Genomic DNA, 22,759 nt, shown 5'->3' with positions numbered 1-22,759 from the left:
TATGTAGCCTTTGTAGACATTTCAAAAATACATAAAATGAATGAAAGAATACATAAAAGGTTTCTAGACGTCAGAGACCCAATGAAACTGGGGCCTGTGCCTGCTTTCCCATCACCAGTTACCTGCCGGTAGGTACCCACTGGTCGGACTCACCTGGCTGCCAGAGAAACAGGCTTCCGAGTGGTGTAGATGGTCTGCACTGTGGAGATGGTCTCTGTCAAAGGCCTCAGGGTCACTGCTGGAATCAGTGGGGAAGACTGGCCAGGACAGCACGGTAATTTACTGTCTCTAAAGTCCGCCTGGAGAGAAAACAGAAAAGAGGAAATCAATCTCAATTTGGGTCCCATTTCTAAACTGTCAGCTACTCCCTAAGCCTTAGCACACAATTCCTGTTATTTTTCAATAACAGCTAAAATCAGTTCCCACTTATTAAAGGGTTTTATTTTGAGCCGGGCTCTATGCTAAGCACTTTACACGTATTACCTCTTGACAATCCTTCAGGTAGAGGTCATCCTCCATCACCTTAGACACTGTCCATTGTGAGATCCACCATTTTGGCATGTGCCACAGAGAAAGAAAAATGTGGCCATTCGAACTCTGTCGCACCCACTAACGCAATGAACTCTGACTTTGGAGAGTTAAAAGGTGAAAAAAATGTGTATCTTACTTAGAGCTGACTTCATGAAAAGGAAAAGTAAGGCTCAGAGAGGTTCAGTAATTTTCCCAAGGTCACACAGTAAATGTTAAGAAGAACCAGTACTTAGGAGCAGGATTAGCTGACTCCAGAACTGGTGTTTCTCACCAGTATCTCGGTGCTTCCCGAAGTATGGTCCCCAGACTGGCAGCATCAGTACTATCTTGAACCTTGGGAAAAGTGCTGCCCTCGAGCCACGGTTGCCCAGTTCTTAAAAGTGCCAGTGTGGTTTCTGACATTGGCTTCCTGCTCCATCTTGGCCCCCAGCTTTTCAGGAAGGGCTTCCCTGGGTGTCTCACAGCACTGCCAAGGCTGGGCAGGAGGCCAGAGAGCCCGCCATGGGCCAGCTGAGGGAAGTGGAGCCGGAGCCTCCAGCTGGGGAGCTGTGCCCAGTGGAGCTGCAGGGGAGTAGCATTTAACTGGCTGGCCTGGGCCCTGTGTCTCTGCCCTCTGGTTCTCACAAGGCAGGTGCTGGAAGCAGCTCATGACCTTGGAAATGCATTATTCCAGGAACCTGTTTTTGCCTCTGCCTGGACCGCTGGACACCTCCCTACCTCTGCTCAACCCCCAAAGCTACACCAGCCACTGCCCCTTCCCTCTCTGTTCATGTGTCCAAAGCCACCTCAGGTAGTGACCGTCATCTAGCTCAAGAGAGTGCACTTTTGGTTACCCCTAGGCCACCCCCAGCCCATCTCACAGATCCTTCAGACTGGCCAGGAAGCCTCTGCAAGGAGCCTCGGGGATCACTCAGTTCCAGGAATTATAAACTCTGATCCCTGGGAGGAGGAGGAGAGGGTGAGGGGAAAGAGAAGGTGATCCTGGACCCCCCACTTCTGCTCCAGGCAGCCACTTCTTATGTAGTGAGCTTCTGCAGAAGCTTTCATTTAAGGAAACTTGCAGCCTAAAATGAAGTCTGAAAATCACCAAACTCATTCATGTTGCACATGAGAAAACTACAGTATTTATTTATTTATTTATTTATTTTAAAGATTTTTTTAAAAAATTTTTTTTATTTTTTATTTTTATTTTTTTGGGGGGTAAGATTTTTTTTTTTAATTTATTCACTGAGAGACACACAGAGAGAGAGGCAGAGACACAGGCAGAGGGAGAAGCAGGCTCCATGCAGGGAGCCCGACGTGGGACTCGATCCCGGGTCTCCAGGATCATGCCCTGGGCCGAAGGCGGTGCTAAACTGCTGAGCCAACAGGGCTGCCCCAAAACTACAGTATTTAAATGTTTAAGAATATTTTGACATTTTGCAGGACTCAAAAAAGCTGCTCAGTGACACAAAGGGAGGGGGGGGACATGAAGCAGGTTGTCATGACTCCCTGCTCTCATTAATTACACCCCCCTTCCTCTCTGGGCTTGAGGGACAACCACCACGCTTGACACTTGTGGGACATTCTGTGATCCTTTTGATCCTTAATTGGATATTCATATTGGATACAAACAGGATATTCATATTACTATTTCTTTTTTTTTTTTAAAGATTTTATTTATTTATTTATGAGAGACACACAGAGAGAGGTAGAGACACAGGCAGAGGGAGAAGCAGGCTCCCTCTAAGGAGCCTGATGCAGACTTGATCCCAAGACCCCGGGATCATGACCTGAGCCAAAGGCTCAAACCACTGAGCCACCCAGGGGTCCCTCATATTACCATTTCCATTCACATAAGAGGAGACTGGTGCCAGGAGTGCAAAGTGACTTACCTAAGATCACACCATTATCAAGATGTAGCTCCAACCCGATTGGAAACAGGAACTCAAACAAACACACACACACATGTGTTCACAGCAGCATTATTCACAGTAGCCAAAAGGTAGAAACCACCCAAAGACAACCAGTGACTGAATGGATCAACAAATTGGGCTGTGTATATATATATATGCAATGGAATATTATTCCACCATGAAAAGAAATGAAGTACTGATGAAGTACCCCCTACGTTGTACATGAGCCTCAAAAACATGATGCTCAGTGAAAGAAGCCAGGCACAAGAAGTTATATATTATAAGATTCCATTTATCTGAAATATCCACAAGGGAAGTCCAGAGACAGAAGGCAGATTGGTGGGTGCCAGAGGCTGGAGGGAGATGGGGAAATGGGGAGTGATTCCTTCATGGGAATGAGGTGTCCTTTGGGGATGATAAGAATGTTTTGGATTGGGGCACGTGAGTGGCTCAGCTGTTGAGTGCTTGCCTTCACACCCAGGGCGTGATCCTGGGGCCCTAGAATCGAGTCCCACATCGGGCTCCCTGCAGGGAGCCTGCTTCTCCCTCGGCCTGTGTCTCTGCCTCTCTCTCTGTGTGTCTCATGAATAAATAAATAAAATATATCTATATTTTTAAAAAGAGTGCTTTGGATTGAGAGGTAGCAGTTGCACGACACTAAATGTAGTAAATGTCACTCTAGAATGATTCATTTTATCTTATGTGATGCTCACTTCAATAAAATAAAATAACCAAAGGATGGAGGTCCCAAACCCCAACTTCTTCTCAACCTCACAGAGTTCATATGATTAAAAGAAGCTGGGGGGGCTCAGTCAGTTGAGCTTCCAATACTTGATGTAAGCTCAGGTCATGGTCTCGGGGTCCTGGGATTGAGCCCTGTGTTGGGCTGTGGGCTCAATAGAGAATCTGCTTGAGACTCTCCCTCTGCCCCTCCTCCACACTCCCTCGAAATAAATAAATCTTAAAAAAAACAAAACCAACCGTCGACAGTGCTGTCTGGCATGCCACAGAAAAGCACAGAAACAACATTTTAGAACATAGACCTGTTTTCTGAATCTACTTACGGTGAACTGTGGCCCTGTATTGAAAGCATCAGGAAATGGGGTCACTGTATCAGCCGGGAATGTTTTTATCTTCAAAAAAGAGAAAGACAGGAGGGTTACAAAAGAAAACAAAAGTTTTGAAATCTTTGGCAGCGCGCTTTTAAAACCGAATTGAAGGATCAGGGGAGCACACGCAGAGCCCTCGTCCTTTGCATAAAGAAACGTACAGAAGGTCCCTGAGACCTCTTGGCCCGAGGTTGTATCTGTGCTGGTCCTTGTGCTGTAGGGCTGGGACCCAGCAGGGCTGACAGGCTGCAGTCCTGTGTGTGCAGGCCACCCACGCTTACCTGTCCCCAGAACTCCCTTCCCTGGAGGTTGTGTGGGTCTCCTAGACACACTGGGCCCTATGTGTGGCCTGATCCATAAAGGCCATGGTCAGGGTGTGTAATGCGGCAGGCCAGAGCTGCCTGGGTGGCTGCTGATGGCTTCCCCACAGCTGTGAGGCAGCTAGAGGCAGGCCACATCCTGGGACACAGTCTGTGACGGTGGGCAGAGAACCAGGAGGCTTTGCACTAATTAGGCCAGCAAGTATTTCCTGTCTGTTCCCTTCAGTTGTTGGACTCCCTGTAAATCGTGGGCCACAGGGAAAAACCTTGGGGAAGTGGGAGGCCCCTGTACGCGCATGAGAATCCTGTGGCCGTGGCCTTTGGGATAAAAGGCTTTGTGATCAGAAGTGCCCAGTGCTGGGGGTGGCTGTGGCACAGGGCTGGTCGGAAGTAAGCACAGGTGTGGTGAGTGGCCGAAAACAGCCTTTGCTTCTATTTCATTCTCTTTTGTCATTTTGTCTTTGGACTTCTGGAGGCCTCAGGGAATATGGAGTGTGCTTATTTCTTTATACCAGCCTAGAGGACTGCCAGCAGGCCCAGGGATCTAACGACTCTGGTACTAGCTTTGCCTGCAGCCCCCAGGGCACAGAAACTGCCTGCACACCTGCTGGTGAATGCACACTAGGCCACCTGCCACCAGCAGGCTGCAGCCCGGGCACTGAGGCCACCACTGCCCACGGGCAGCTGCTTTTGTGTCTCTCCCTGGGGGCTTGTCTGCAGACCCGAGGGTAATTATTTTATGCTCTTGAGTCACTCTGATGGGGGTTAAGGCAGATGTGCAAGAGCACAACACAACAGACCCAAATCTGCTGCGGTTTCTTGAATGGGTGGAGGAGTTTTCAACCACTCAGAGCATGACAGTGTCTTTGCAATGTGCATAGAGATGTGCAGTCCACCCCTGCTCCTCTTCCCCAAAATTTCTTTGGTCTCTTTAAACATCTCAAAATTCCCAGAATGGGCCCCAAACTGCCTTAAGACCCAGGTGCCAGCTCAGATTGCTGATAGCGGCTGCCCGTGAGGCAGTGAGAAGACCCAGAGGCGGGGTGGGGGGGGGCTTCTCCCCATGGTGCGTTCTCCTCCCACGACCTCACGGTTCAGCGTGTGTGCCGAGACCAAGAGCAAAGTGAAAAGTAACATACAGATAGGACTCTCAGACCATCACGAAGCCAAAGGGAAAAGAAGTATTATTATTATTATTATTATTATTATTATTATTATTATTGCTATTAAAGAAATGTGAATATCGGCAACCTCAATGAATTATACTCTATCTTCTCTAAATGAGAAAAAAAAAATCGATCCCAACAGTTACACTCTGTGTTGCTCGGCGGCAGCAACGCACATTCACTCTTCCGATGGTGCGGACACTTGGTAGAACCACTTTAGAAAGGGAGCAAAGCCAAAGTCACAATATTGAACCCGGCCCAGGGTCTAGCCTAATAAAATAAAATAGCTGACACGAAAGCTATCTGTGTCCCCTCGAATAATGACACACTGGAAATAAAGCAGGCGTCCTGCCGTAAGAATCTGCTACGTAAATGGTAGACCAGTCACTGGATGGAATACGGTCATTTACAATGCAGTAACAAGAACAAGGTAGAGACAGTCCACCACTAAGTGAAAAGAGAAAAAACGGGAGATGATATGGAGACTATGATTTCACTTTGTAAAAGTATGAATGAATACGAATGCTATTAGAAGGAAACACGCACAAATGGAAAAAACAAAACAAAACAAAAACATTGTGCCAGGCTGGGATGATGGGTGATTCCTTCCAGGTTGTCATGTAACACTCATCCTGTTACCTTGAAACATAGCAGGGAAAGACAAGTTTATGAAGTTTTTACATTCAGGGATGCCTGGGTGGCTCAGTGGTTGAGTGTCTGCCTACCACTCAGGGTGTGATCCCGGGACCCCCGGGATCAAGTTCCCCATTGGGCTCCCCACCAGGAGCCTGCTTCTCCCTCTGCCTGTGTCTCTGCCTCTCTCTGTGTGTGTGACTCTCCTGCATAAATAAAAAAAAACCTTAAAAAAAAGTTTTGGGGCGCCTGGTTGGCTCAGTGGTTGAGCATCTGCCTTTGGCTCAGGGCGTGATCCCAGAGTCCCAGGATTGAGTCCCGCATCAGGCTCCCTGCATGGAGCCTGCTTCTCCCTCTGCCTGTGTCTCTGCCTCTCTCCGCGTCTCTCATGAATCAATAAATAAAACCTTTAAAAAAAAGTTTTTATTTGCAGTAGAAAGGCAGCTTCTCTCTCTCTCTCTCTCTTTCTTTCTCTTTCTTTCTTTTTTCCTTCCTTCCTTCCTTCCTTCCTTCCTTCCTTCCTTCCTTCCTTCCTTCCTTCTTTTCTTTCTTTTCTTTTCTTTCTTGGAAAAGCATCTCTGCTCATCAGAACTTTAGGAAAACAAATGCTTCCTGGTCCTCGAGACCTATAGACAAAGGGCAGGATGGACCGCAGCCTGTGGGGTCTAACTTGGCCAAACTGTGTCATCCATCCCAGGAGTCAGAGCACCTGTCAGCCGGGCCCTTCCAGAAGGTCTAGCGCCCATGCACACGGGTGGGGAGGCCGCCTGGGGGCTCCTGCCCACCTCAGCTCTCCTGGCCAGGCCCCTCTCCCTGCCAGGGTACCTACCAGCCTCGTTTTGATTGGAGGGTGCATGCAAACTCCAGTGGTCTCTTCCTTCATGAGGGGAGAGAGTGGAGGAGAGCAGCGAGAGTGGGCACAGTGGGGGGCGCTGGCTGGCTCGGCCTGCTCCGAGGGGAGGAGAGAAGGGGGGAGGCGGAGGAGAGGGGGGCGGAGGCAGGGGAGGGGGGGCGGGGAGGAGAGAAAGACAGCACAGTGCAAGAAGGATCTGTCAACCCCAGGCTGCCCTGGAGCCAGCCTGCGCCCCGCCTGCTTCCAGCCTCTGGCCAGCGGGCTTTGGGGCCCCCTCCTCCCTCCTCTCCCCGCCTTCTCTCCTCTCTGGTGCTCGGGTGTCTCCTCCACTATCTGAGCAAAACCACCCCTACAAAAACCCCATTCCCGGGCCTTGGCAGGCAGGGCCAGTGGCGGCTTCCTGGAGCACCTGCCTAGGCCGCAGACGAATTAGGGAGGCGGGCCTGCCAGACCTGGGGGTGCAGGGCTCAGCGGGGGGCCAACAGGTGCTCCAGGAGAGACACGGCTCGGTGCACTTTCGGATCTGTCCTCTGGGTGCAGGAAACATACTGGCCCTGACCGCCCCCCACCCGGCCCCCAGCCCTCTGGCCCAGGCCGCATGACACCTCGACACCTCGTGTCGCCACTGAGGGCCCCTGCTGCTTTAGCTGGAAGGCATCGAGCATTGTGAGAAAATGCCAGATGGCCTGGGGTCCTACGGCTTCCCCACCCCAGCCCTGAACAGTGCCATGCACCAGCAGCGGCCGACAGCTTGCACTGGGAGGCTCGGGATGGTGAGGAGAGGATGCTCTGAGGCCCGGACGGGGGCCGCTGCGCGGGATGCTGTGGCCTGTCCCTCAGGAGGGACCATTCACTCCAGACAGTAAGTCCACGCGTCTCTGCGTTCCAGAGAGTTCCTTGAGTAGCCGGGGACATCCTACCATAAGGGTACCATAAGGTACCATCCTACCATAAGTAGCCTCTGGGGAAGTCTCACTGAAACATGATCAAGACCACTGCAGGCGCCTTTTCTGTCTCCAAATTGATCTGACGCCGGCCTCTACAACCGGCGCGGCCTGGACAGTTTCCAAAGGGCTTTCACAACCAGGGTCTCCAACCGTCTGGGGGACCACCTTGCTTTACTACTCAGATCTGGAGATACAGAAAAATGGCATCTGCGAAGTCTAAGCCTGTGGTTCTAGACCTTCTTGTTGATCGCTTCTGCATCCATCCTTCAGGCACATTCGAGGTTGTGCTAACCACCGGCCGCCAAGTTTTAGCAGCCTCCTGAGAATCCCCCCCTCACTGCTCTCTCCTGCCTTTGGGGGGGATCCTTCTACCCTCCATAAGCTGGCATTTGAACCTGATTGAAACAGGTTCCAGCCTGCCCTCCAGCCTCGCTTCTCAACGCTGCCCCAGCCAGAATCAGCTACATCAGGGACCCCAGGCCACAGGGCCTTTGCCTCTGCAGATAAGCAGGCACTCCTGTGTGCTTTTTGAAGGAAATAAAAGCTGGCATAAATGATCCATAAACATGGACCCTATTGCTTGGATGCCATAATGTGTACAAGCCACCAGTGTCCTAGCTGAAGATTATGATGAATGTCCTAAGGCTTTGCCCAGCATTGGACTTTGACGGTGAAGAAATGTTGATCCATCCCACACGCATTCATGACCTTTCTAAATGTGCATCTGTTAGTAAACGAACAGGAAACAAGATAACACGTGTAACAGAATACAATTTTGAGATTCCATTTTATTTTTTTTTTCTCCCGGCATTTCCTCTTCTCCTTGGCTCTTTTTTTTCCACATCCAGGCACCTAAGTTCTTCTAAGCTACTTGGCTTTTGAGGTTTAAAATCTTGACTCTTTGGGGGAACAGAAAGATTTCTGGCATAGACAAATGAAGATGAAAATGTGAAAGGCTTCTTTATCATTCAGATAAGCAAAGAAGTTGCCAGTTTGAGGACTGGAGAGACAAGTCAGAGAGCACGTGAGGACGGTAGACATTGGGAAGTAGTGAGCAGCGGGGCCTGTGCCCCTCCTTCACAGGCTCAGGCTCCGGCACAGGGACTGAAGAGCAGAGAGGGACTAGTGTCCCTCTGCCCAGGTGGAACTGGGGAGGTGGCAGGTCCCGGGGCAGAATGGATGGCTGTGTGGCATGTCCAGAAGGACAAGGGATGCTCGTCCCAGCAGGACAGAGACTGCCTCTCATCCAAAAGGGGCACGAGGGAAGCAGGAGGTGCCTCAGATGCATCAGCAAACAGATGACATCACAAACTAAACAGACTTCCCTCCATCTTCCTGTGCCCTGGGGAAGATGGATGATTCCCCAGGAAGATGGAAGAGGCATCCTGATTTGACTTGGGGTCAAGCTTCAGCCTTCCCGATAGAATGAGATTCAAAATAAAAAATACGTTATTGAGAGAGATGGAAAACCACTTCTTCTGATACCCGGCCCAGGGCCCACTTCTTTGTCCGACACAACCTTCCTGTGGCCAGGCCAGGCTCCTCCCTGGCACGTGAACTCTAATATTCCCAGGCCCAGAACAGACCTGGGTCCTGAGTGCCTCCGCTTTGCAGCTGGGCAAGGTGTCCTCGTTCTACTCCGCCAACACGAACACCCCATGCACGTGCCCAGACTCACCTTCCACCGTGGACAGTGGGTCTCCACTTATTTGCTTTCTTCCCTCCCGATCCTCTCTCTCGCCCCACTTCTCCCATCCCGGCTAGAAACTCCAGTCTGACTGTCAGGTGTGCGACGCGGATTCCAGCCCCGGCAAGCAACAAGCTACACAGGTGGGAGGGCGTCTATTGCTAAATGGAGCTACAGAATGGAAGAGTTGGGGACTGAAGAAGAAAAGACATGGGAAAAAAGGAGGAGAAAGTGTTGCAAGACTGACACACTGGAAAGAATGTGTTTTTGGAGAGTTTGAGGATGAAAATCCTTGGAGTCGCGCAGGGTGCAAGAGAATTAAGAAGGAAGCGAAGTGGGATTTGAGAAGTGTTACCAGGGAGGTGATAATTTAATCCTGGATGCTTTTTGAGAGATGCCAGTTAAAGACTGAAGCTTACTCTTATTCTCGGTTGTTTGGACTGTGCTTCTTTGAAAACCACTTCACACAGAGACTGGATCATCAGGATTGGAGGCCTAAGGGTTAGACCAGCACTTCTAATGCCTTGATGGAATGTCGCCGAATGAAGGCAAGAGAATCTCGTCCCAATCCTCTCTCTGCTGTCCTTCGAGCTCTGGCCCAAGGAAGCAGGGTGGTGCTGTGGCTTTGGGAGTCTCACCCAGCCCCAGGCCCTAAATCCATCTCTCCTCCGCTGTCCTCTGGGGCAGAGACACCACGCCCCCACCCTCTCCTCCAGAAGAACAGAGAGGACTGCTGCTTGCATTTCTATGATGCGAGGCGGAGCAGGTGAAGCATGGAGGTAAGAAGACCTGACAGGAGAAAAAGGCTGCTGGAGCCCCCTCCCTCTCCAGGACCGCTCAGCATTGGTGAAGACAGGAGTCTGGAGGGACATAAGGTCAGAGCTGGTGATGCCAAGGACAGCCCCAAATGGAGTGGGGTCTCATGAAAACACCAGCCCTCCTGCATACCTTCCATGTGAACATGTACGTGGATGGACATGCACTCCCACCCCAAAGCCACACAAGCAAGACAAAGGATGCTTCATCCTGAGATCACATATTCACAGCACACTCCAGCTGTGAAGGGGGCAGCCAGGTCCCACTACAGGACGAGGACCTCAGCTGCCCTGTGCACGGGCAGTGCAGCACCCTGGGCCCCTCTTCAGAGCTCAGTCAGAGCAGCCCAGAGATGGCAAGGTATCCTCAGAGAGGGAGTGAGTTCCCTGTGGCCAGGGGGGGTACAAGCAGAGGCACTGGCACCTCAGATCAGGTGACCTCTGGGTCCCACACAGATGCCACTTCCTTTCTATTATCAGACCATTAACGTTCAAAGATAAAGACGGGACAATGAAATCTTCCCTCTGGATCGGCAACACAATGTGTTTTCAGGAAATCCTACTGATCCTGTCAGAGCCACGTAAGATATATTTTTACAAACTACCCCGAGTTTCTCAGGTCTGCCAGAACCTTTAATAAAGACTCAGTATTTTGTTCATGCTGCACCCTTGGCATAAGATGCTTTGGTCCATTTCCTCCATCTGGCAAACTCCTATTCATACTTCAAAACCCCCATGCTATGAAGCCTTCTTTTGCTCAGTGGCCCCCAGACAGGCTAAAGCACTGGGTCCCACAAAAGTAGCAGTTCCTATAGGCTCTTAGATGGCATTACCTGCAGCATGCCTCCACATTCTGGAAATTGCTCAAGCCTAACTCAGAGAGCAATCTTCCTCCACTGCCTCCTATTCCTGCCCAGTGTGTTTTCTTCAGCATGGGTCCAGGAACTCAGCTTTCTCCCCCTTCTGCCTCCGTAGGCCCTCACATTGTGCCTCAGGTCCCTTTGGGGTTTGCTGCCCTCCAGCTAGACCGATGTCCTCAGACTGCTGCCCTGGCTTCTAGCCGCACCCCAACCCCCCCTTGGCCCTCCTAGGGTGTAAGGCCTCCACTGGGACACTCAGTTGGGATCCTGACGTAGCACCAGGCCCAGGCTGTTTAACTTGCTGTCCCGTCCCACACACCTTATTCTGTGTTCTCAGTCTGAGGAGTGCTTTAAATACAGCCCCTCTTCCAGGCACTGCTCTACCCCAAAGTGGCGAGTCTCTGAAATCCAGATGCCCCATTCAGCCCAATCTGGTGATGCAAAGGGCAGCAGAGTAGGAACTGGAACACCTGGGCTCTGGCCCCATCCCCACCTGGGGACTCAGTTTCCCCATCCGTGCAAAAGGATGACAAGCTGATGAGAGAAGGCCCTGCTTCTGGGTTATCCTATTTTGGCAATTTGTCTAACAAGAAGGCCATCGATAACTCAGCTGCATTTTCTCTGACACGAGGAGGGAGTAACCCCCAACGTTCCCGGAGCAGGCCGGCTCGCCCACTGTCCGTTCTCAGCTGTTCATCTACACGTGCTGACTCGAAGCTCTCGGATGGTACCAACTCTCCAGACGAGAAGTACAGCTGCATAGATCACAAATGAGTGCCCTGTGCCAGCTGAAGCAGGGACGGTGATCCCTCCTAAAGCCTAGACCATAATCTGCCCATTCGTCCCCTCTTTGAAAGCCTTCCAGAAACCCTTCCTATCCACCACCTGCTTCTCCCGCGAGCCCTTCCTGAACGACTCCCACTCCTGGCTTCTCCTGTCAAGCCTGGCCCTCCATCAACCTGACTTCCCTCCAGCCTCCAGCTGCCCCGTCCCCTCCCAGAGCCTCCCACACACGACCCACTCTGTGTTGAGTTCTCGGGAGGTAGGTTTTGATTTGGTTCACATTTTGACTCACATTCCACATTTGCGGACCATGATCTATGCTGAGATTCACTTGGGTATCAGCCAAAGGTGCATCCAAGTTTGCCTGTGTCACCTAATGCTATTCATAATATCTCACACACATTTATGGTGCTTTTCTGTTCTTCGAGGGCTTTCTCTGTCTCATGTGATCATTAAGACACTCTTAGGCAGATACGGCAAACGATGGCATCCTTTACCCCATGACAAGGCTCCTAAGGAGAGGAGCAGAGACTGGAGCCAGGTCTGGCCTGCATGACTCCTGGTCCAGGGCTCTCTCCCCTGCAAGGGTTTCTCGCCTGCAGGAGTCTCATGAGGACCACCATCCCTAAGGGAAGACCTGTATGCAGAGGATGGAGGATGGCAGGGCAGGGGGGCACGAGAGGCCTTGGAAAGCTGGAGTGAGGCCTTGAGCCAGTGCTTCGGACCAGAGCACATTGTTGGAAGCAGCAGCGAAAGGTGCCCCATGGGTGGGCATGCAGGGAGCAGCCCAGGAAGCCAAAAAGCCAAGACCCAAGCACCAAGGATCCCAACCCGCTGGGGAAGCAGCAGACAGGCAGGGTGGGACCCCTGTAGCCGCCCTTTTCAGGGGAAAAAGAGCACAGTCTCCTTGAGGGCTCTGGGAGGTAAAGGGACCCATGTGCCTGAACCCCCAAAGAAGGCTGATCCCTGAGCCTCCAGGCCGTGAGCAGGACAAGAGGAAGAGCCTTCCCAACAGCGATGCCCACCTCTGTCCATCCGTCCCACTGCCAAGATGTTTCTATGGTCTGTGGCTTTTCTGGTTTTAGCAAAATGGGAAGTTTACCAGAGGAGTAGCTTCTGTGAAGTCCATCAGGAGATCGCCTGGCTCCAAGGTAAAGGCACCTCCTCGGTCAGAGGGACTCTAGGAAGGCAGATAAAAATATTGCTGGTCAGTGTCAACTCTGGACCAACAAGGGAAGTCCCCAGAAAACACAGACTTTTTCCATCACTGAGCCCCTGACCGCGCCAATCCCCCAGACTGTTTGCTTGCCCAGCAGTGTGCAAATTATAGAAACCAAACCCCAAATGTTTTCTGAAACCTTAATGGGTAGAAACTGTGTGCAGGCTAGGGAACCGCCTTTTTTAAAAAGGTGCAAACAACTTCTTTTAAGTGCTCTGAGTGTTCTTTGGTCTTTTGTGAGGGGAAATGCTTCAAAGAGTCCTCTGAGGGGCAGCCCGGGTGGCTCAGCGGTTTAGCGCCGCCTTCAGCCCAGGGCATGATCCTGGAGACCCGGGATCGAGTCCCGCATCGGGCTCCCTGCATGGAGCCTGCTTCTCCCTCTGCCTGTGTCTCTGCCATTCTCTCTGTGTGTGTCTCTCATGAATAAATGAATAAATAAAATCTAAAAAAAATGTTTTTTAAAAAAGAGTCCTCTGAATATATATAGAGAAAAGATCCCATCCTGGATCTAGCGGGCCAAGCCCTCAAGGAGCTAAGCTCACATGCCCAGGGGGTGTCGAGCATGCAACTCTTGATTTCAGGGTCATGAGTTCAAGCTCCATGTGTGGCACAGAGTTTATTTTAAAAACAAATTTTTTTTTAGAGATTTTACTTATTTATTTGACAGAGAGGGAGAGCACACAAGCAGGAGGAACGGCAGAGGGAGAGGGAGAGGGAGAAGCAGACTCCTTCCTGAGCAGAGAGCCAGAGGCGGGGCTCTATCCCAGGACCCTGGGATCATCATGATCTGAACTGAAAGTAGATGGTTAACCAACTGAGCCACCCAGGCGCCCCTAAAAATTAAAAAACAAAAACCAGGGATCCCTGGGTGGCGCAGCGGTTTGGCGCCTGCCTTTGGCCCAGGGCGCGATCCTGGAGACCCGGGATCGAATCCCACGTCGGGCTCCCGGTGCATGGAGCCTGCTTCTCCCTCTGCCTGTGTCTCTGCCTCTCTCTCTCTCTCTCTGTGACTATCATAAATAAAAATTAAAAAAAAAAATTAAAAAAAAAAAAAAGTAAAAAACAAAAAACGCCAACTGCATAGTAATGAGGAAGATCTTCATGGTGGGAGGAAGGTATCTCTGAAACCCATATGCAGTTTTTCGGAAAACATTTTTTTCCCTTTTTGCCCTGGGGTCTCAGCAGCATGGGAGGCCTACAGGCCCTTTATGGGGAAAAAGAATAACCCCCATCAACTTGGCACAAGCAGGGCCCTAAGGAGAGAGATGGCCAGGAGAGGGAGCCCTGTGGCCTCTGGTAGGATGCCACCCACATCCCCATCCCCACTGAATTCTCCTTTGTTTCATACTTTTTTTTTTTTTTTTTTTTTGCTTGGTTTTAACCATGGTGAAGAATTTATGACAGGAACCCATGTTCATACTTCGAACAAAGCAGTGTGAGGGGCTCTGCACAAGACAGGGGAACTTAGCTCAACATACCAGGAGGTGATTTACAGGAAAGCAGGGAGCCTCAGTCTGGGCTGGTCCCTGGCTGAGGGGTCCCTGGCCTGAGCAGGATCTCCTGCTGAGCACCACAAAGGGATTCCCAAAGATCCTGGGCAAGGGGAGCTGGTAAATGACCAGTCGGTCAAGCAGGATACAGATACGGCCGGGCCCATTGTTACCTAGAGGCTACTAGGAATCATGACCAGTTGGCCCAGATGTCACCTCCACTGGACCTGATGCTGCCCCATCAGCTGGGCAGGGAAGCAGACCTTATTCCCATTTTTAGGGGAAGGAAACAGGCTTGGGGAAACAGGTCTGCGGCGTACCTGCACGTCTCAAGTGTGTGAAAGGACCAGCTGGGAACAGAGTCTGGGGGCTGCTCTCGCCTTCAAGGCCCCCACCTCAGCGGAAGCCACAGACCAAGCAGCCTCTGACTTGCCATCTACTCTAGAGCAATAGGTTTGAACGTATTCAGACCAACTGCTGCAGAATGACCATAGCTAAGGGTCACTCAGAGAAAACCGAGAGAAATGCCTTGAGCAAGGCCTTTGTCACAGCCCATTCACACAGCTGGCGACTTCCTGAAATTGCGAACTGTCAAAATAATATTGCTCATTTTCAAACTATTCACATGGGCCCATCCAATATAAGGAGTGGGACGGGGACACTTCCATGTTTTTACTCCTCCAAATTTTCCACGATGAGGGAAAACCATTTCTTGTTTCCTATGTTTATGGTGCGGTGAAGATTATATAGGGATGATACTCTAAACCCAAAATTGCCCTCAAAGATCTCTTCCATTTTCTCTTAAAGTACAGTGTGCAAAGCCTTTATGATACCATTTGGGGCTCATAAACAGGTCTTCTTCTGGGGAGAGTTATATAAAACCCCTGCCCTGGTGGTTGTCACCCTTGTTTTATGAGCACACGGTTGCGCCAAGTTTCAATGCACGCGGGATGCCATGCACTAAATTGATACTGAATTCCTAGCAAGTGCAGCTACTCGCTTGGGGCTTCCCCCCCCCGTACCTTGGCCCCTGGGGACAGCTGGCCCTTGCCTTCTGAGTTCTGAGGCGAGCTGAGTTTGTGGCCCTTGGGGGACACCAGCGGTGCTGAGACTTGCGTGGTGGCCGTGGTGGTGTTTGTGGCGGCGGCTGTGGGCGCTCCTACTGCCTCGGCCAGGTCAGGAGGGAGGTCATCTTCATCACTGCGGTTACTAAAAGCACATGAAGCTCTGCTCATTACGACAATAAACAGGCTGTGGGGAGCAGAGGGAGGGCCGGGAGGGGGTGGGGGAGCTCCCCAAACAGATGTCTGCCAGATGTCCAGCTTCCAGGAGGCAAGACAGTGACATTTTTGCCACAGCCAATTTGGGCTGAATTTTTTTTTTTTTTGGCATTTGCCAAGGGATTAAAAAGATTGTCTTTATTATGGAAAGATATACATAATATTTATAATTTCTTTTCCATTGGGAAGCGTACATTCACAATGTTGGGGGCCCATCCTCACCATCTCCACCCAAAACTTTTTCATCACCCCCAAAAGCAACTCCGTATCCATGGAACAGTAACTTGCAGTGTCCTCTCCCTGAGGCCCCTGGTAACAGCTGTTCTGCTTTCTGTCTGGATGAATTTAACTATTCTAGGGACCTCATATTAGTGGAATCAAACAATATATGTCCTTCTGTATCTGGTTAATCTGACTTACCATAATGTTTCCAAGGCCCATCCATGTTGCACCATACACCAAAATTTCATTTCTTTTTAAGGCTGGATAATATTCCATTGCATTGATGGGCTATGCTTTGTTTATCCATGCACCTGTTGATGTACTAATGTGTTTGAGATCTTGCTTTCAATTCCTTTGGATTGGGATTCCACTTGAGGTGGAATTGCTGGGTCATATGGTAGTCCTATGCTGAAGTTTTTTGAGGAGCCACCAAACCAAGGGAGTGACCTCCTTTAGGAGGGTAAATACAAGCCATTTAAGAACCAACTGCCCTGAGTGAAAAGTATAATCACCCCTGTCATGGCCTAATAACAACTGTTCCTCTGGTGTGACAAAATAGTTACAGGGAAGGAGCTGGGCACGTTTGTCTGGGGCCTCACAGCTCTGGTCTTGGAACCTCTCTGGTGGAATGGGATGATGCAGGTGCGAAAGTACACTAGACAGGAAGTCACCACGATGGAGAAGTCTGGGTTGCATTCTGGGTTTGTTTCCAGGGCTTGGATTTGTGGGGCAGGCTTGGCCTCCCACCAAGTATATTAAGGCAGGACGCCCTGTTAATCTGCTCATACTGGCACAGGACAGACCAGTGCCATCAATCAGCCATTCTTAGTATGGACAGTATCTTCTTAAACTTACAGAAATTAAGCCAAGTCCTCGATCCCCTAATGTCAACCAGAACGCCGCCTGTGCAGTAAAGGGCTGACCCTGCAGGCCTGGGGTGCTCTAACTTGGCACATTCCAAACCTCTGGCCACTGATGAGCTTCTGGGAGAACCTCGGGGCCCTGGGCATATCTGCATGATAAGGGTGTCACTGCATACCTGACCTTCGGCCATGCCACATAGTCTATGCTAGCAATGTGACTTCTAGTGAAGACCTGCAGACAAAACCTGCTTTTGATTACAGGTCTTCACTATATGCTCACACTAATATCAATTTGATCTTGGGGTTAGGGGTTGGTTGTTGGAGACTGGGTACCTGTCCCATGACTATGTGACTGACCCCCAATAATAAGCCTGGATACCAAGGCTCCGGTGAGTTGCCCTGCTTGGTACTACTTCACATATGCTGTCACATGTTGTTGCTGGAAGAATTAAACACTGACCCTGTGACTCCTCAGGACAAGACAAGTGGAAGCTGGTGTGCCCAGGCTTCTTATCCACTCTGTGTCTTTTCTTTTGCTGATTTTAATCTGTATCCTTCCACTGGAATAAGCCATGACCATGAGGATAACAGCTTTTCTGAGTTTTGCAAGTCCTTCCAGGGAATAATCAGACTTGAGGGTAGTCTTAGGGACCCTGATACATGTTTCCTAGGGGGCTTCCATGTGGAACTCCTAGAGCTACCCCGGCACAGGAGTTATATTTTATTTATGTTTTATTTTTATTTTTTAAAGATATTATTTATTCATGAGAAACACAGAGAGGCAGAGACATAGGATCCCCATAAGGAGCCCTATGTGGGACTCGATCCCCTGACCCAGGATGACTCCCTGAACTGAAGGGAGATGCTCAACCACTGAGCCACCCAGGCATCCCAGGAGTTCTGTTTTAGAAATGGTGGCTGAGCAAGAGGTGTAGATAAAAGTTCCATGGACAGTGGGCACCAATGTGGCCTGAGCAGGGTCCCTCACAGGGGCCTCATCATGCCAATGGCCTTGTGCAAAATGTGGCCATGGTATACAACTGAGCTGGTGGGACTCGTCGAGGGAGTTTCTGGGGGACTTGGGATCATTCTGTCGACAGAAAAGCCTTAAGAGGAGGATTTAGGACTTAGTTTTAGGAAGGAGACAGGTGAGGCTGGAACAAGTAAGTAGGAAAATGAATAAGATGCCACATATGTAGATCCATGCTGATGAAGTTAATCAGATCAGTAACTCATGCATTTGCCCATATAATTTTTACACCAGCCCTGCATTATAATCTCCACTCTTCAGAGAAGCAGACGCTAGTCAGTGGCTGATTGTGACACGACTTGCTCAAGGTGACACAGCCAGTTAAGTGGAAGATGGGGGTTAAAATTCTTTTCTGCCTCATTACAAAAGAAAATCATAACCTTAAAAGCATAGTTATGTGGTTTAACATTATAGGCCATTAAAAAAAAAACCATAGCTAATCTCTCACAGCAGGAAGTCAACTGACACTGCCTAAAATTGAAAAAGACTCCAGATTCTTGATGGTTTTTATAACCTTTTTATAACCTCAGATTTTGTGGCAGAGATAATCTGCCTAACTACAATGCGTCTCTCAATTCAACCCCAGTTTCTGAGGTAAATTCATGTTAAATTCATGAAATATCATTTAATAAGGACAATTTTGTGTATAGTTGGATTATTTTCTTTGAAATGATTTCCTTCCATTTTAACAATATGTGAAAAATGTCTACAGCAACAGTCATTAAATGTGAACGTAGGTTATTTTTGATGGCATGATTCTAGGAAAATGGTTAGCTTTTCTCTTCAGACTTACAATATTTTTCTCTTTAGAATATTTTCAGACTTTTATACTATGTTTAAATAAATAGTAAAGTTAAATTTCTAGATGAAAATAAAGCCGCTCATCATTTTCTAAACATCCTGGCTAGTATCAAAGAAGGACACTCTTTCCTGCCTCAAACTCTACATAGAGTTCTGTGTCTCTCTCTTCTCTACACACAGCAGCCACACGTTTCTTCGCTATGTCATTACTTCCAGGAAAGAACATGGCTGAGTTGTTTATATCCTTAAAAGGATCAATTTGGGGACGCCTGGGTGGCTCAGCGGTTGAGCGTCTGCCTTCAGCCCAGGGCATGATCCTGGAGTCCTGGGATCGAGTCCCACGTCGGGCTCCCTGCATGGAGCCTGCTTCTCCCTCTGCCTGTGTCTCTGCCTCTCTCTCTGTGTCGCTCATGAATAAATAAATAAAATCTTTAAAATTATCTTAAAAAAACATCAATTTGAAAACTTGTTCAGAGCATTTGAACATCATGATGCTCTTGGTGGGGAACCCTAAAATCCAAATACAGATCATGCCGGTCTAGGAACTCGGAATATCCCAACAGCCAAAAGGGCTGTGTGTGTATGTGTGTATGTATGTGTGTGTGTGTTTCAAAAATAGTAATGCAGAAATATTTTTAAAATGGGAAATCTGGGGATCCCTGGGTGGCTCAGCGGTTTGGTGCCTGCCTTTGCCCAGGGTGTGATCTTAGAGTCCCGGGATCGAGTCCCCCGTCGGGCTCCTGGCATGGAGCCTGCTTCTCCCTCTGCCTGTGTCTCTGCCTCTCTCTCTCTCTCTCTCTCTGTCTATCATGAATAAATAAATAAAATCTTTTAAAAAATAAAATGGGAAATCTGAGTTTTTTCCATCTATATTCCTTGACATTGTGTTTATTAACTTATCAATATCTATGACTGGAAGAGATGAGAAAATACGTGGTGACTAGTGTCAGCAACTGAAGAACTATCTTTATGGCACAAAACCTTAAACCTGGGAAAATCTCATCCATTAATTTTTCTTTCATTACTAATGCAGAAAATGCTGCTATTCCTTGATTTTTGAAGCAAAATACTTTGGGGCAACTTAAGAGATACATATATGAAGTTAGAGGTTTGAAAAGGGTTTACTTAAAAGAGCCACTGTAGTGAGTTAAATTTTCTTCCCTTCCAGGCCACGTATTAGTCATTGTTTCCAACATGATTACATATCCCAAATAGGTGATAATAGCATTTGGAGTTTCAAAATGTAAAAGAAAGTCTAATCCTGACAGCTTTATCCTCAAGGGAGCAGATTTTTTTCTGGTTTAATTTGTCCCCCAGAAACCATTAGGACGTTAATTATTTGAATTACTCATTTTGGCTTTCCTAGGAAATACAGCTGCTCTAACTGTCCAGAGTTTCTATTAAGGCTAATGATGTGGGAGGTGGCTGTGTCTTCCTCTTCATCAGGTGCAGGTGGCAGGCTCGAGATGGCTGTTTGAGGAGCGCATCCAGAGTCACCCTCCTCAGCCTACACTTTGCACTCAGGGTACCCCCCAATCTTGACCTTTTCTCAGAGGCTTTCATGTCCTTGAGAAGAGAGGAAAGGGAGATAGTTCATCTTCTGGCCAGGTCCCTTGCTATGGGCTGTACTCGCATTACCCCATGTCAACCCTCACCAAATTCCTCAGGGCTAGGTATGTCACCCATTTTACAGACAAGGAAAGAAAGGCTGAAAAAGTAATTTCTCTAAGAGTTTAGAGCAATAAACTAGCCAGGACTCTGCCAGAAGCCTTTCTGACTCCAGAGCTGCATGGTTTCCACAGCAACCAAAGATATCCCTGCAACCCTCTGACCAATTACACACCCAGCAGAGTGCTACACCAAGGTCAAGAAATGGAACTACCATTGTGATTAGCACTACTACTCTTACTAAAACACTACTACTCTTATTACAGCAGTTGCCTGTCTTCTTTGGATTGTAATTATTTACAATCTGTCTCTCCCTCCAATAAATTGTGACCCCTCAGATGGGAACAGTCAAAGTCATTTTGTTCTTCCTAGAACAGCCTGAAACAACGCTGTGCAAATGGTAGCCAATAAATTTTTGTTAATCCGAACAAAACTGGACAGGCCCTGGTGGTTCTGGGATACTTTGGGATATGACTCCTCCCATAGATCTCATACAGCTCAGTGATTAGTTTTCGTTCTGTTTGCAGACAACGCTACCATTTCACAATTATGGAATAGAGGTAGTTTTCAATATGGTTTCTCATGATTCCCCATCCTGGTTTTCATGCCCCTGTGTAATCCATGACCCTTGAGTATGGGCTGGCCCTAGTGACTTGCTTCTAATGAATGGAATATGGCAAAAATAAAAAATAAAATAAAAAAATAAAAAAAAGAATATGGCAAAAATAATGGGATGTCATTGTGATTAGGTCACAAAAGGCTGTGACTTTTGCCTTGCAAGAGTTCTCTCTGGCTCTTCTTGTGTACTTTCTCTGATGGGGAAAGCTAGAGAGGTCTACATGGCTAGGAAATGAGGATGACCTCCAGACAACAGCCGGCAAGAACCAAATCCTGTCCCAATCTGCAAGAATAAGCCTTCAGATGAGACCACAGCCTTTGCCCACACCTCGAATGTTAAGAGACCCTGACACAACAGATCCAACTAAGCCATGCCCAGACTTTGAACTCATATAAACTGTGAGGTAATAGATGCAGACTATTTAAAACCACTAATTTCAGAGTAATTCATTACACAGCAATCAATGATCAATACATATGCCAACCATGTAATGTTTTTAGGGAGAAAAGTCTAGTACCATTATAACCTAAGTTGGAAACAAACTATATTTTGGGGGATGGCTCTTTGGAAATGGTGTGAGAGGCTAAGAAGCATTTATAATGGAAAATGTAGCATCAACTTTGTGATTATAATTGACAAACTTGCAGTACAGAACTCACAAACTGTATTGTCTTGTTAACTTCCTCACTCGGGGAGGCTTGATTTCCGGCTTTTCCATTGCTGGTTGGGTAGTTTCCACACGTATAGGAATAGGACTTCTAGACACATACCAAAAACAGAACATCACCAACAGAAAAGTTTATGGTCTAGTTTTGGCTGTAGGAACTGCTTTCTCAGTTATTTTAAACCCTTAATAACATTGATGGTCAACATATCCATTTTTCCTCCTTTCCACCCTACTTATTAAATATAATTTTTAAATATGTCATAGAAAATCCAAAAACAAAAACCAAAATCATAGGGAAGAAAATATAGCAAGTAAGAACTGAGTATAATTGGGGTACAACATAAAGCTTCCCTGCCCAAAACACCTACCTCCAGGGTTTGGTTCATTCCCAGGTTTTGCCAATAAAATGAGCAAAGAGAAGCCTGTGGATAACCCATTTTTACTTCCAAGTAATCTGGTAGCTATGTTATTTTAAATATAGCACAGAATATATTTTTTAAATATAAACACAGTATTTAATGTGAAAAATGCATAATCAGAAGGCCTTTAAGACTTGTTCTATAACATTTTAATTTTGTGTATATGTGAAAATGGTAAAAATTGTTTCACTTCTATATTTCCTCAAGGAAATATGCCAGATAACCAATGGGCTCAATCAAAACAGTGATTTTTAAGAAAAAGCTTTCACGTGTTTTTGTAGCAGTTTTGACTAATTTCATTTAACAAATCAGAAATTACCTTCTGGGACCTAAGGACATCAAAAGAAGTTGAGGTCCTCAACAAGGAACTTCTGGCAAGTCACTGAACAATTCTGAGCCCCCATTTCCTCTTCTATTTAGTGTCTAATATGATGATGGGCATGTGGCCAGTGCCTAATCAATATTTGTTGAATAAACATGTGAAAGAAGAGCAAATAGAGAAACTGGAGTCACCATAGCTTAGGTTCATGATTTCCTCAAGCTAAGACCCTAGAGTCAACTGAACGTAGTCCCTGGAAGAACTCACGCTCAACCAGGGGAGCACATAAGTTCACTTGGGTGGACTGGTTGGCATCTGGAAAGCTTCATGGAGGAGTTTACACTTAGGCAGACGGAGGGAAGACTTCCAAGGAAGACAGAGTAGAGAGCTACAGAATGCAAGGTGCTGGAACCTCCTGTGGGTGAGGGCTCAACAGAGGAACCAGGCATTTCCACAAGAGGGGGAAGCAGGGACCAGGTCATGAGGGGCCTCAGACTCAGGAGTTTACACTGAAGGTCAAGGTGTCACTAAATGTTTTAGGCAAGGGAATGGCATAGTCAGGC

At 48.1% G+C, this 22,759-nt stretch overlaps 1 protein-coding gene across 6 annotated transcripts in view; it reads right to left on the bottom strand.

The window, feature by feature from the left end:
* Positions 1-22,759, bottom strand: part of EPB41L4B (erythrocyte membrane protein band 4.1 like 4B) — a 129,353-nt gene that overhangs the window by 3,784 nt on the left and 102,810 nt on the right. For 2 of the 6 annotated variants that reach the window (XM_041762623.1, XM_041762624.1), the window contains exons 20-25: positions 21,451-21,549; positions 15,331-15,517; positions 12,702-12,779; positions 6,484-6,600; positions 3,491-3,559; positions 154-299 (exon numbers count right to left, since the gene is read on the bottom strand). In XM_041762623.1, coding sequence (XP_041618557.1) covers positions 154-299; positions 3,491-3,559; positions 6,484-6,600; positions 12,702-12,779; positions 15,331-15,517; positions 21,451-21,549 — 696 coding nt within the window. The remainder of the gene's footprint in view (positions 1-153; positions 300-3,490; positions 3,560-6,483; positions 6,601-12,701; positions 12,780-15,330; positions 15,518-21,450; positions 21,550-22,759) is intronic. The other 4 variants (XM_041762625.1, XM_041762626.1, XM_041762628.1 and 1 more) reach the window with 2 other exon arrangements.

Source organism: Vulpes lagopus, chromosome 7 (assembly GCF_018345385.1).
Source record: "Vulpes lagopus strain Blue_001 chromosome 7, ASM1834538v1, whole genome shotgun sequence".
NCBI classification, from domain to species: domain Eukaryota; kingdom Metazoa; phylum Chordata; class Mammalia; order Carnivora; family Canidae; genus Vulpes; species Vulpes lagopus.
This window is presented reverse-complemented; position numbering and strand designations above follow the sequence as displayed.